Genomic DNA, 14206 nt, shown 5'->3' on the forward strand with positions numbered 1-14206 from the left:
ACCTTCAGAAACTACCACCCTGATTAGTCAGCAACCATCCACATTGAGGAAAGACCCTCCACTAGCAAAAAGATTATGCCTCATTGAAGGCTCAGATGATCATCAGTACTTTTAGCAATAATGTATTTTTTAATTAAGGTAGATACATTTTTTAAGACATAATGCTATTGCTCACTTAACATACTACAGTATAATATAAACATAACTTTTCTATGCACTAGGAAACAAAAAATGTGTGTGACTTGCTTTATTGTGATATTCACTTTATTGCAGTGATCTGGAACTGAGCCTGCAATAACTCCAAGATATGCCTGTAATAGAAAAGACAATAAATAAAGGATATTAATTTGCAGAATAGTCCACGTCTGCAAAGGGAGGTGTAACCATCTTGGTTCTGAAGGGTCAGGAGGAAAGATGTCTTCTGATCAAGCAAAGTAGGGGACAAGAGAATGAGCACAGCTCCCAGGAGGAGGCAAGGTCCTGACAGCTCACGTGCCCTGTGGCTCTGAGCACAAGATTAAGTGTTACACGGAAAGCTCATGGCTTTGGGGTTAGAGTAGACAAGTCTGTTAACCTCCCTGAACCTCAGTGCTTTCAACTGTAATGGGGAAATGCTGGCATCTAGTGAGGAAGCCTGCTCTGAATCATGAGAAATTATTTCATTTGGGACCAAGCATGGGCTTGGCATATCACAGCTCCTCAATCCAAGTAACAATGATTATTCATTTTCTATTGCTGTAATTATTATTTATCTATCACAAGCTGCTCAGAAGAACATAACTGAGGCTCAGGAATACAATGCTAGGACCCAGAAAATTTCCCAAGACATGGGCAGAATAAAAGGGGCTACCATGTTATCTATAAGTTGTTTCTATCACTATAGAAATCAACAATAAGAAAAGGCTTCCTGTACTGAACAGATAACATCTGTGTTTGATGCTGTCCTGACTGCTTTGCTTACAGGTCACTAATTCTCCCAGCTGTCCTTTGAGGTAGATATTATTATTACCTTTGAGGTGGACATAAATCTTGGCAAATAAGAATTTAAACCCAGAAGCATCAAGCTCCATGCTGTGGTTGCATTTTTTATGCTTCTTAACAACATTTCACTTTTACTCCCTGGAATGAGCTGTTATCTATAAACAGTCCTACCAACAATGCCTTCTCTTATTGCTGGGATGTTTTGATGGAACAAGAGATCTAAAACATTGATGATTTTACCAAATGAATGCACAATATTAATACCAAACACACATTTCTTACAACTTCTATAGAAGTATTGTCAAATATCGGTGACTGTTAAAACATAGTTCCTATGTAGGTGATAACCACAGAATATCAGCATAAAAGATAAAAGGCAGTAATGATAGGAAATTTTAAGTGTATTACTAAAAGCGGAGTATAATGGGCATAAAGACTGAATAGCAATCTAGTCAACATTTTTTTAAGCAAATCATGATATTATAGCTTTATTCTCTTTGAGCAATTCGGTTTGCAAATAATTTTCACTGATCATAATCCTTCTGACCAGGCTGTGAGACAGGCAAGTAGCATACTTGATGCGAATTTTAGAAATGAAGGAACAGACTTAGAGAATTTACAGGGTGACATAGTTTGGATATTTGTCCCTGCCCAAATCTCATACTGAATGTAATTCCCAATTGGGAACTGGAGGTGGGGCCAGGTGAGAGATGTTTGGTCATGGGAGCAGATCCTTCATGAGTGGCTTGGGCCATCTCCTTGGGCATAAGTGATATCTCACTCTGAGTTTGCACGAGATTTGGTCTCTTAAAAACGTGTGGCATCTGGCTGGGAGTGGCGGCTCACACCTGTAATCTCAGCACTTTGGGACGCCAAGGTGGGTAGATCACTTGAGGTCAGGAGTTCGCAACCAGCTTGGTCAACATAGCAAAACCCGTCTCTACTAAAAATACAAAATTAGCCAGGCATGGTGGTAGGTGCCTATAATCCAAGATACTCAGGAGGCTGAGGCAGAAGAAGAACTGCTTGAACTGGGGAGGCAGAGGTTGCAGTGAGCCGAGATCACGCCACTGCCCTCCAGCCTGGGTGACAGAGTAAGATTCCATTTCCACACATACACACACACACACACACAAGTGTGTGGCATCTCCCTCCTCACTCTCTGCCTTGCTCTTGCTTTCACCATGTGACATGCCTTCTTCCTCTTTGTCTTCCTCCATGGTCTTAAGTGGAATATTGGAGGCTTCTGAGGCCTCCCCAGCAGCCAAGCAGATGCCAACACCATGCTTCCTGTAAAGCCTGCAGAATGCTGAGCCAATTAAACCTCTTTTCTTCATAAATTACCGAGTCTCGGGTATCTTTATAGCAATGCAAGAAGAGCCTCACACACAAGGTGACTTCAGGTCACACAATTAGTAAATGTCTCAGCCGAGATTCAACCCCAAGTCTTCTTGTGTCTGTGCCATGTGTTCTCTTAATTTGTGATACTACCTTTCTAAACTATTAACTTGTATGAATTGTTTACATCAGAGAGATTAGATGTCACTTATACTACCAAATGAAACTTCAGTCATTTGGTGGGAACTGGGAGGTGGAACCCCTGAGCACAGCCTGCTCCAATCAAAATCTTTGTGTTTGGCAAAAGACAGTTTTGATGCATCCATCCACGGTAATCTGTTAACTTTCCATCCCGAAGACACATTGGCCCGTTTACTTCCCCAATGTCCCGGCCCCAGTGGTTGATCTAATATGCAAACCCAGTCATAGTTTTTGCCTCAGTAAAAATTCTTCTACAGTTTAAAAAAATGAGAAACAAATAATAAAAACAAAACAAATAAACAAATACTCATGGAAGCCTGTGCCTGGCATAGAACCAGGATTGGAAATACAGAGGTAAAATCAGAGGACAGGCCTGGCCCCGAAGGAGCTAGTAGGTGGCCAGGACAAGTGGTCACCAGCCAGTGCAGTGAATCTAGGGCTGAGCTCTCTGGGAGAGCTGCAGGACACAGATGGGCAGGGGGCCAGGGTGGGCTCTCCAAGGAGGTGACATCTGGGCCATAGCTAGGGGGGGAGTGGAAATAAGTGAGAGAAAGAGAGAGAGAAAGAGAGAGAGAGAGAGAGAGAGAAAGAGACTGTGGAGAGACTGTGTGTGTGTGTGCAGGCAGGACAGAGGGAAGATAAAAGAGAGAAGATTCCATGAAAGAAACATCAGCTGCAAAACAAACCCACAAAATGGCATGGAACCACCCAGGATATTCTCAGGCAAATATTTACAGGTGGAAGGGAGGCTGCCCCCGGAAGTGAGTAGAAGCCAGAGGCTTCCCCATTAGAGGAAGTCTGGATTTATGCTGAAGGCAATAGGGAGACACTGATGGGTTATTAAGCTGGGAGGAAAGACCCTGCAGCCACAGGGTGAATGGGGATTGGAGATCTGAGAAAGACAAATATGAACTAAGACAGTGATTGTGGGGGATGGAAGGTAAAGCGAAAAGGAGGGGAGGGGGTGTCATCACTGTCCCCAAGAGGTGAGAAGACAAGTTTTTGCAGGAGTCAGTATAAGCCTGCAAATTGGAGTGACCTTCCTGATTGGATCTGAATTTATAGCAATGGCTTATTTGAAGCAATCTTTCTCAATTACTCTTCTTATTAAAAAAAAAAGATTGCTTCAAAGGTAAAGGCAGGGTGTTCTTTTATAGCTCTGCATTCTATGGAAGGTTCATGATATTTAACTTTTATTTAGGGATGAAAATATAATTTAAAACTCCACTTGTTCCTGATATGTCCCACTAGTTAAATGAAGGTCTAGGGTCTTCTTATCTGTAATAAATGTTTCAGGTGATAATTATTCCTGCTGGCAAGAAAAAGATGAGGTTCATTCAATAAACATTTATTGCACTCTTAATTAGGTTAGAGGTATTGCATGATATTCAAAAACTAAATTATTAAAATCATTTTGTGATCAAATGATTTTGCATTTCTGATTATATTTTTATATGTTTTACATAATGTTTAGCCTAGGGAAATGCTCACTCTCAACATTAAATATGGTCATGAGTCACTTAATGATGGGGATATATTCTGAGAAGTGCCTCATTAGGCCATTCCATCTTTGTGCAAACATCATAGGGTGCACTTACAAAACCCTAGATGGTACAGCCTACTACACCCCTAGGCTGTATGGTAGAGCCTATTGATGCTAGGCTACAGAGCTATATAGTATGTGACTCTACTGAATACTGTAGGCAACTGTAAAACAGTGGGGAGTATCTGTAAACCTAAAGCTAAATGTAGAAAAGGCGCAATGAAAAGACAGTATTATAATATTTCAGGACCACTGCTGTATACGCAGTCTGTTGAATGAAATGTCCTTATGCTCTGCACAACTGCATGTAAATCTAATTAATGCTCCTGAGTGATGGTCAAACCTTGTGTGTTTTTAATTTTGTTGACTAGGATGACCACTCTTTAACTTCTCTTATCTTAGGCTTTTCTACCGATTGCTCTCCTGCTTGGTGAACCTATCTACCTACCTCCTCCTCAGGTTTCAGTTTAAGTAACACATTCTCAGTAAGACACTCCTGATTCTCCTGTTGAGATTTCATCCTTCTGTCACATACTCTTAGAGTACCCTGTACTTTTCTAGACAGCTTTTACCACAACCCTAGCACAATGACATGAAGATAATAAGTGTTCAGTAGATATCTGGTGAATGAACGAAGAATAACTGAACAGTAGCCAAGTGTCAATCCTAACATTTCCTACAACACTTTTCAATGCTATGAAGGGCCAGGATTTTAACCAGGTACTAATAACTGGACAGAGCTCTTACTACTTCTCATTGAGTGGAAAATACATTGATACAGGACAGGAAAACACTTAGCAGGTAGAAGTAGAGATGAGATGGAACTGGGCCATACATACATGTCAAAAGGGACATAATTATATGGGAAAAAACACCAAAACCACTCCCTAATCTTTCTACTATCTGATTGAAGAGCTGAATATTAATTTAATTAAGTTGCAATGAAATACAGGTAAGCCTCACAAGCATAATATAATATACTTAACAAAAAATAGTTATTAAGGAAATAGAAGGCATATTAGCACTTTTGTGTACACTGGTGTTCTTATAATAAATAGTTACATTGAGTATACTTATAAGTGCTGGTTGATAAAATGCTCTGCTGAAGAGAATGATGTAAAACATAATTCCTTCTGTATCTGTGCCCTCATTCCTCTGCCCACCACCAAAATAGGATGAAGCAGAAATGTAACATGAGGAATGTGGTCAGGACCTCTGAGTTGGTCCTCAGTTCTAAAAGTCTAGGGCTCTAAGAAGCATACCGGCTTAGTGATCACACATGACTTTATCAGTCTCTTGGAATTTGCAACCTTTCCTCACATTTCACATATATGAAAGTGAGGCATCTATAGTCAAATCAGTTAATCTTTCTCAAAATGTCCAAGATCCTCTCCAAGAAAGGCTATCAGCCCTAGCTTGGAACACCTCTAGAAATTCATCCCTTAAACTCCCTAAATCAATAACTGTGATTAAGAAGACCCAAGGGTTCCCGAGAGCAAATGGCAGAGCAGCTTTACAATTCGTAAAGTAATATATTGTTCAGTGCAGGCATTTGCAATCTTTTAGTGCTCTGAGTTTATAATTGAAACTATTTCTAATTTATTCCACTATTAACATTTAAAGATGGTCTATCTAGATGAGGGAAAAGAAACAGCAGGTAACTTTCTCTACGGTCAATGGAAAATGAAGTAGACTTTAATGTCTCCCTCCTTCCTGCCGAATGGCTTCTGTGCAGCTGGTCAATAAGAGGGGAACGCATAACACAACCTGGCCCTCGCCTCCACGAATGTGCAAGGTGTGGCCTCCGCTGTGGAGGACATTCGAGAGCTTTCATGGAGTCTGCAGTTCCAACTCAAATATTTGCCTTTTCAGGGACAGGCATGGGTTCTTTTGGGGATAGCAAAGCAGTATGATAAAAAACTTAGGTCTTCGCTGGCCCTAGCCAAGAATGAGCCACAATCACCCACTAAGTGTGCTGCTGGCATGCCTTCTGAAGCCGAGAGAAGCATTTCACACTCTAGCTTTTAGTAACCAGAGGTGCCACGCACATCCACTGAGTAGGCATCATGGTCACACCTCAACACGTACAGTCATTGTCACAAAATTGATGGACACAGGCCCACAGCAAAGGGGTTAAGGTGCAATGTAAGGAAGGTAGGAGAAGCAACAACAGAAAGATCCAGAAGGTTCTTCCAAACAAGAGATACTAAGAACAATTTTTTACTGCTTATGAAAATTGGGGTTTAAAAATATTTATATAATTAGTGATTTCCAATGAATTATTGGAAAGTCATTGCTAGGCTAGTTTTTCAATTTCAAGCGTTCTAGTATTCACTTTAACAATACCCCGGACAGTATTTTTAACATCAATATATTCTCTTTTCTTCCTTCTAAAAAGGACTAAGTGTTTTTGATTTCTCTAAATCCTATTTCTAATGAAAATCAGCATCTGGCATTTATGAAACCCCCTTCCTCCATGCCGCCAGGGTTAGCTCTATCTTAACTGGGCCCAGCACATCCTCCAGCCTTTATGCCGCTCCTATTAGTTTGTTCTGAGGCCCCACGCCCTCTAACCCATCCTCCATTGCTGCTGCAGCTCTTCCTTACATTTTTTCCCTGACCTGAATCCCTTGAATGGCTACTTATTGGTATGGAGTACAAGGTTGTCCAATTCATCCTCTATCTCCCTTGCTTCTTCTCCCATCCCACCCCTCTCTGATTATAACACACTTCTCATTCTCAGATCAGGCCAAACTCAGTCCTCCCTGTCTTCATGGAGCCAACCTGTCTCTCTCATTTTTTTATTCCTTGCCACATATCTAACCTCCCTGGCCACATACTCCACATCACACAGATGCTCTGAACAACAGCCGTCTGTCAAGATTCAGCTACTTGGCCCCAGGGTTACCTCCTCTCTGAAGTCTTAGCTGACTCTTCCCTGTACTGATCACTCCCTGGTCAGGCCACTGGTTCCCATCCTCATCCCTACTTACTACAGGACACTAGATTCCATGTTGCTCTCTTTCCAATCTACATTGCCAGCCCCTGGAGAAGAGAGCCCATAGCAGCCTCCTCCATATCCCCAATGCGTAGCACCACCTTGTGCTTGAACCTCATGAGTATTTAACAAATCCAATCCTAGCACAGCTGTAAGATATAAGCGGTATTATCCTTGCTGTGGAAAGACAGGCAAGCCCAGGCTCAGAGACCTTAAGATGGAATTTTTAACAGTGGCATAACTACAAGTGGAGAGAGCCTGGATTTGAAACTATGCTTATCTAATTTCAAAATGTGTCCTCCTCTATGTCATGCACTCGTTTTAACAATTAGGCCCATAATTTATGTGATATATAAAGTGAGTGATTATTTGAATATTAGAAGTTTCCTCCTTAACATTTGCCAAAGGAAGAATGAAAAATTCTGTCTAAAAGGCTATGTGCGACACTTGATATGATCTTGTATTTTAGGGGCAATAGTTGTATTAATTATTAATGGATTCAGTAGTTTCTAATTAATTTAGAGTAAGCGTTATTTAGATCTGGAAACCATATATTGATTTATTTTATTTTTATTTTGTTTTAAATTTTTTAAATTTAATTATAATTGAGATAGGGTCTCGATTTGTTGCCCAGGCTGGTCTTGCACTCCCAGGCTCAAGCAATCCTCCAACCTTGGCCTCCCAAAGTGCTGGGATTACAGGTATGAACCACCGTGTCTAGCCCCTATATTGATTTAAGTTAAAATAAAGCCACTTTAAAATTTATATTACAAAACATTTATATCTTTTTTTTTTTTGAGACAGGGTCTGGCTCAGCTGCCCAAGTTGGAGTGCATAATCACAGCTCACTGCTGCCTTGACTTCCTGAGCTCAAGCAATCCTCCCACCTTGGCCTCCCGAAGTGTTAGGATTACAGTCATGGGCCACTGCGCCTGGCCAGAATACTTATATCTTAAGGTAAACTTTGCATTGCAAGGTTTTACACTATAAGTTTTTTGTTTCTCAAAATAATATTGTCATTCCAGCAGGAAAATACTATAAAGGGATAAACTTTTTTGAATAAATAATAGAATTTAGCTGGCTCCTCTAAGCCAGGATCAAACTCTTGAACAAACCTATTCTGATTAAAAGAACAAATTCTGGAATCTGGGGAGTGAATTCTAACATAATTATAAGGACTGAATTATTATAAAATGGCACGTAAATCACAAATATCTTTTTTTAATAAAGTGGAAAGAGATTCATATACTTAAAGGGTGACTAGAACATTAGACTTTGTTAAGTTACGTAAGTAATACATCTCACTGGTTCTTCATACCCATGGCACATTGTGAAATTTACTATGTTGCCAAGTGTTTATCTCCTTTTAGAGTGGTTATAAACAGAAGACCGTTTTGCTTGTTTTATGGCTAAGTTTATTCAGTTAAGCTGATAATAACCACAATCACATAATGATTCAGGGATCAATAGGGAAACACATCCATTTTTTTTTCTGAGTTATTATATAGATTTGGGGTCAGGGGAGTTTGCTAATTATTTATAAGATCAATTCCTGAAAACTTGCAAATGCACAAATAAACTGGTAGCTCCATGCAATCAAATTTAAGATTCATCAGAGAAATCTGAATTTATATGAATTCTATTTATGATTCTGTTGATAGAGGAAATAATTATATTTTTCATGTAAAATTAGATTTTTCATGATATCAGATTTGAATAAAATGAGATGAACAAAGGAAATGCTGGAGGACCAGGGCTGGTCTTATGAATAGAAACGTGTAATGCGAACTACTGCTAAGGCAAGAGTAAACACTTACATGGTGCTGAGTAGGTGCAAAGCATGGTTTGAAGTGTTAAATAATATTACCTCATTTAGTCTTCACAAGAACCCCATGAGGTTGGCATGCTCAAAGGCTCCTTGCGTGGAGAAGAGAATGGGATATCTAGGAAGGTAGTGTTAATGGACTGAACATCTCTTTCCTTGGACTTACAGACAGTGAGATAAACAAATGGGTTGCTGCTGCTTGAGAAAAAAAAAACATGCTTTATGCTTCATAACCTTGAACTACTAAACCACAACCATTTGTATGCCAACAGCCATAATTTCTGAGAAACGTTTTAAAACAAAAATGCATGATTATCTCCTGTCTTTCTTAAAAAAATTTTTTTTGGTAGAGGGTCTATGTTGGGCCTATGTTGTCCAGGCTGATCTTGAACTCCTGTGTTCAAGCAATCCTCCAGCCTCAGCCTCCTGAGTATAGGCACACACAACCATGCCTAGGTTGGGACTGCAGGCACATACCCATGCTCAGCTATGTTTTTTGTTTGTTTGTTTTTGTTTTTTAATTTTCTTTTTTGTAGAGACAGGGTCTTGCTACATTGCCCAGGGTGGTCTCAAACTCCTGGCCTCAAGTGATCCTCCCACCTTTGCCTCCCAAAGTGCTGGGACAGACTTTCATTAGCAACAATAATCTCTCTCTGGCTTCAGTTCCACATTTGAGGTGCCCTGCTTTCCAAATTGAACACTGCTGTGCTTTTAGGAAGGGTCATGTCAGTATTGGTGAATATGCTCCTTGAATTTGCCAGGGGCACTGTGCATCCTGTCTCTAATACCTACTCTGGAGGCTGAGGCAGGGGGATCGCTTCAGCCTCAGAAGGTCAAGACTGCAGTGAGCTACAATTGCACCACTATACTCTAGCCTGGGCAATAGAGTGAGAACCTGTCTCAAAAAAAGAATAAATACATAAATAAATGAAAGAAAGTTACACTTTTCCATATCTTATTAATGAAAAAACTTTGAATCCATGAACAGACATTAAAATTCTCTCCTACATGCTAGTTTACTGGCTGGAATGATGGAATTGTGTTCTTCTTGGCCATCTCAGGATTTAAATAATTTTATGTGACAGAGCTGATGTGTTGATCAATAAAAAGACAACAATCATTTACATTGAGAGTTTAGTGCAATTTCAAGAATCTACATGAACCAAGCTGAGTGTTTGTAGGGAAATCAATACATGACCACCTTACTTAGTGAAGTGCGTAAACGAAATTCGACTGAATTTTCAACATCAATGAATATGGATTAAAGAAAAAAATCAAATCAATTGAAAAAAATGGGTTTTGGAAATCACACAATGACAGTATTTTTGAACACACAATACTGTGCAAAATCCAGGAAAGCAAACAGATGTTCGCTTCCATTTCCCTCCTCCTTCTAGTATTTATCTTATCATTTGGGAAAAGCTTTCTTGTACTGCAGTTTGATTACATGTGCATTTTGCAGATTTCCAGATGTGTTCAAATGTTTTAATTTACATTATGGCTTTATATTTAGGTCCATACGATTCCATAATCAGAGTTCTTATTTGTCTAAACATTACATGAAATTGAGAATTTTAATATGCCCTATTTAGTTAGAGGGTACTATACACATTTTTTTCCCCAACCTAGTCTTTCTGGCTATATTGGTCTTCCATCTATTCTACAGATAATCAGTCCAATTATGTTGTCCTATATAATGAATCCCTTGAAGACAATATTCACTTTTCTGCAAAAAAAAAAAAAAAAATCTTTTCGACAGGTGAGGTTGAAATAATTTCCTCTCTCAAATTTGTGCCAACACGATTTACCCATTTAAGATAGGCATCCTTCCAATAAAGATGATGTCTATAGCAGGTTTCCCCATAATGCTTACTGAATGATGCCCCTTAAGGATTGATCATGATTCTAAAATTACAGATTTGAATAATGAACATGGATATATTTATTAATTTCAAGATGCTAACAGGGGAAGAAGGTATTAGAGACTGGATGCAAAGTGCCCCTGGCAAATTCAAGGAGCTTATTCACCAATACTGACATGACCCTTCCTAAAAGCACAGCAGTGTTGAACTTGGAAACCGGGATGTTATGACAACAGTAAAAGAGGGTGAGGCAATACAAAGTGATGAAATGATGTAAGGTCTGCAGTGAAAGTTATGTATTTTGGACTCTGACAAGCATTTGGATCTGTATTTTTATAGACGTAAGAATAGGAAGCCTGAGGGACACCAAGAACTACTAGTAAGGTCCCAAAGTCTCCGAAAAACAACTAGACATGTGTAAAAGTAAGCAACAACAAAATAATGTCTTAGTGAGGCATATGCTAGAAATAGGAACAGTAGTTTGGAGTGTGCCTGGCACCTTGTAAAGACTAGGGAAGAGGACTGGGAAAGGGGTGCAGGTATATTGTGCAAAGAGCAATTATTTTAAAATTTAGTCTTGGCCAGGCATGGTGGCTCACGCCTGTAATCCCTGCACTTTGGGAGGCCAAGATGGGCAGATCACCTGAGGTCAGGAGTTCAAGACCAGCCTGGTCAACATGATGAAACCCTGTCTCTACTAAAAATACAAAAATTAGCTGGGTGCAGTAGCACGTCTGTAATCCCAGCTACTTGGGAGGCTGAGACAGAAGAAATCGCTTGAACCTGGGAGGCAGAGGCTGCAGTGAGCTGAGATAAGGCCACTGCATTCCAGCCTGGGCGACCAGAGTGAGACTCCATCTCAAAAACAAACAAACCAACAAAACTTGGTCTTGGAAAGATCTATACAAAGATGCGAATGAAAATCCAACTGAAAGGGTTTGAAAGTAAGATACAAGTATAGAAAATGTGCAAAAGGTATCCATATAAAAACAAAGTACCATGGGATAACTGGCTGTTTTTGAAAAATGATTAAGCTTTCAGCTTCCTTCAGTTTGGAGGCATTGAATCTGAGTGAACTCTAACTATTCACATGATCATGATGCTTTGCAGTAAAATATTGAGTCCTGTCCCAATGACCCTTTATTGCTGAGTCTGAGCAACTGTTAAGTGGGTCAGAAACAAATGACACTCCCAAGGCCATGTTCAGAGCATACATTTTCATTTAATAAATTTCAGCTTTTAAAGTCAAAAAAGACTGAGCCATGGTCATGGGTACACTTGAGTCTTGGATAGCATCTAATGCGTGCCTTGGGTCCATTGGATTAGTGCAACCTCTCAGTGCCACCCACAGGAATCAACCCAGAGGGCCTGGGGAGTGTCAAGCACATCACTCGAAAGGTAGCAGTAACACTATCTCCAATTTGGAATAGAGATTTTATATATTTCATAGTATTCTCACAAACTGCATCTATGAACAGCAAGCATGAAACCTCATATGAGCTACTGTGTTGCATTATCCTACAGTATAAACTAAAAATTGCTTTAAACATTTTGGAGATTTTTCAAATAAAAATTTCTGTGACTCTTCCCTAATCTGACTTCACTAAAAACTAATACTATTCTGGTTTTACTTATGACTTTATGAACCGAAACCTCCATATATATTTTACTGAATAGAAAGAAATCTAACTGCCTTATGATACTGCAGTGAAAACATGATCAAATATAGCCAGGTGTCAAAAGATTAATGAAATCAAATTCTACAAAAGAAACATGAAAAGAAACCCTATAATGCCTTAATTGTCCATGTAAATCTTTCTTCCAAGTACTCTATTCAAAGTAATAGATGACTCTGAAGGGAAACTATTCCAATAACACAAAGGTAAAACATTTAAATCCCTCTGAATCAAGTAGAAATTTCACTTATGTAGATTAATGAGTTTATGACAAGTTGATACTCCAGAGCTATTCAGGCATCCTTTGCTCTGTCGTGGAAATAATCAGTTTATTTTATTCAGTCACTATAAAAGTTATACTTTATAATTGCTTAGCTATATAAATCATCATGGAATAAGATGCGGGCCTAGATGTTGGTAATTAACTCTAATCTGTTCAGATAAAGACTTCACAATGTTCTTTCCAATAATCTGTTATTTTTTCAAAAAACTATACATCTCATATTTTATTGAGAAATTAGCCAATTTACTAAAAATTAAATGACATAAAACCCAAAGTAAACACACAAATGAAAAAATCCAAACATCCATTCAAAGAACAGAGCTGAGAACAAAAATGTCATCTGCCCTTGGGTAACCAAATTGCATCAAGCAGTCACCTTTTAATTTAAAACTACCTCCTCAACAGACTAGTGCTTTGTTCCTTATCTTCAAAAGAACAACTCACTTGCATCAGAATAAAACCCTTTAAACAATACTTGATCACCTTACATCAAAGTCCTTTCATTTTCCTCAGTCATTACTTTTAATTAGAGCTAATAAAGATATGGATTTACATGCTGGCTGAGATTTGCAGCAAATCCCTAGAAAACACATTGGAGGAATTAATCAACTTGATTTAGTTTTCTTCTATCTAGAGCCGGCCCAACCCTCTGTTCCATACCTGACAGGTGCTCCTCTGCTGTGGGCAGGTTTCAGCATGACTGTCACGGTATTGTCAGTTTGATTCAAAGGTGTCTCAAGTTCATAAGCTGGCATAGAAGGTGCTGGGGAAAAAGGCGTAGAATGGGAGACTCATTATTTCTGGTTTATCTTCTCAGTTTAGTTTCCACTTTCTTTTACAAAGAGCATTAAGAACACAGTGCATTTACTTTACATTGCAGCTATCAACAACCACGAGCAAGCTTCACATATATTCCCTACACAGAATCACAGCGACAGCTGCTAAAAGCAGCCCATACTGTCCTCTGTGATCTTGAGTTGAAGTTGGGAGATGGTATGAGGGGGCTTCTAAGGTGTGAGTAATATTCTGTTTCTTGATTTGGATTCTGGCTAAATGAGCATAGCTTGTGAAAAATCACCGAGCTGTACACTTACAATTGGTACACTTTTCTGTACACATGAATTCTCAAATAAACTGTTCATGCTAAAGGCATATTTAAGAAATAATCATTGGACTTTATAGTTATTCCATCTAAATCAAGGTTTTTCATGTACCAGAGACTCATTGGGGATTTAAAGAGGACAGTGGGAGTCAGAGAGATTTGTTGGAATTAATTAGTGACAATCTGTGGGCTCTCAGAAAAGCATGACAGTGGAAAACACATAGGAACTGAAATAAGAAAGGCTTGGGTTTGACTTTTTGCTGTTTTGTTTTAATTAGCATAAGAGCTTCTATACATCTCAAAATGGGGGGAACTACCCTCTACGTTTATTATCGTAATTCAAAGAGAGAACAGAGAGACAGGCAAATATAATTCTACAAATGTTAGTTCTCCTCCC

The 14206-nt window shown here is 39.1% G+C and overlaps 1 protein-coding gene across 14 annotated transcripts in view; it reads right to left on the reverse strand.

Moving 5' to 3' along the window:
• Positions 1–14206, reverse strand: part of PTPRM (protein tyrosine phosphatase receptor type M) — an 826360-nt gene that overhangs the window by 303901 nt on the left and 508253 nt on the right. For all 14 annotated transcript variants that reach the window (XM_512029.7, XM_009433655.5, XM_009433656.5 and 11 more), the window contains one exon: positions 13368–13470. In XM_512029.7, the coding sequence (XP_512029.4) occupies positions 13368–13470 (103 nt within the window). The remainder of the gene's footprint in view (positions 1–13367; positions 13471–14206) is intronic.

The sequence above is a fragment of the Pan troglodytes genome, chromosome 17, assembly GCF_028858775.2.
Source record: "Pan troglodytes isolate AG18354 chromosome 17, NHGRI_mPanTro3-v2.0_pri, whole genome shotgun sequence".
In the NCBI taxonomy this organism is placed as follows: Eukaryota; Metazoa; Chordata; class Mammalia; order Primates; family Hominidae; genus Pan; species Pan troglodytes.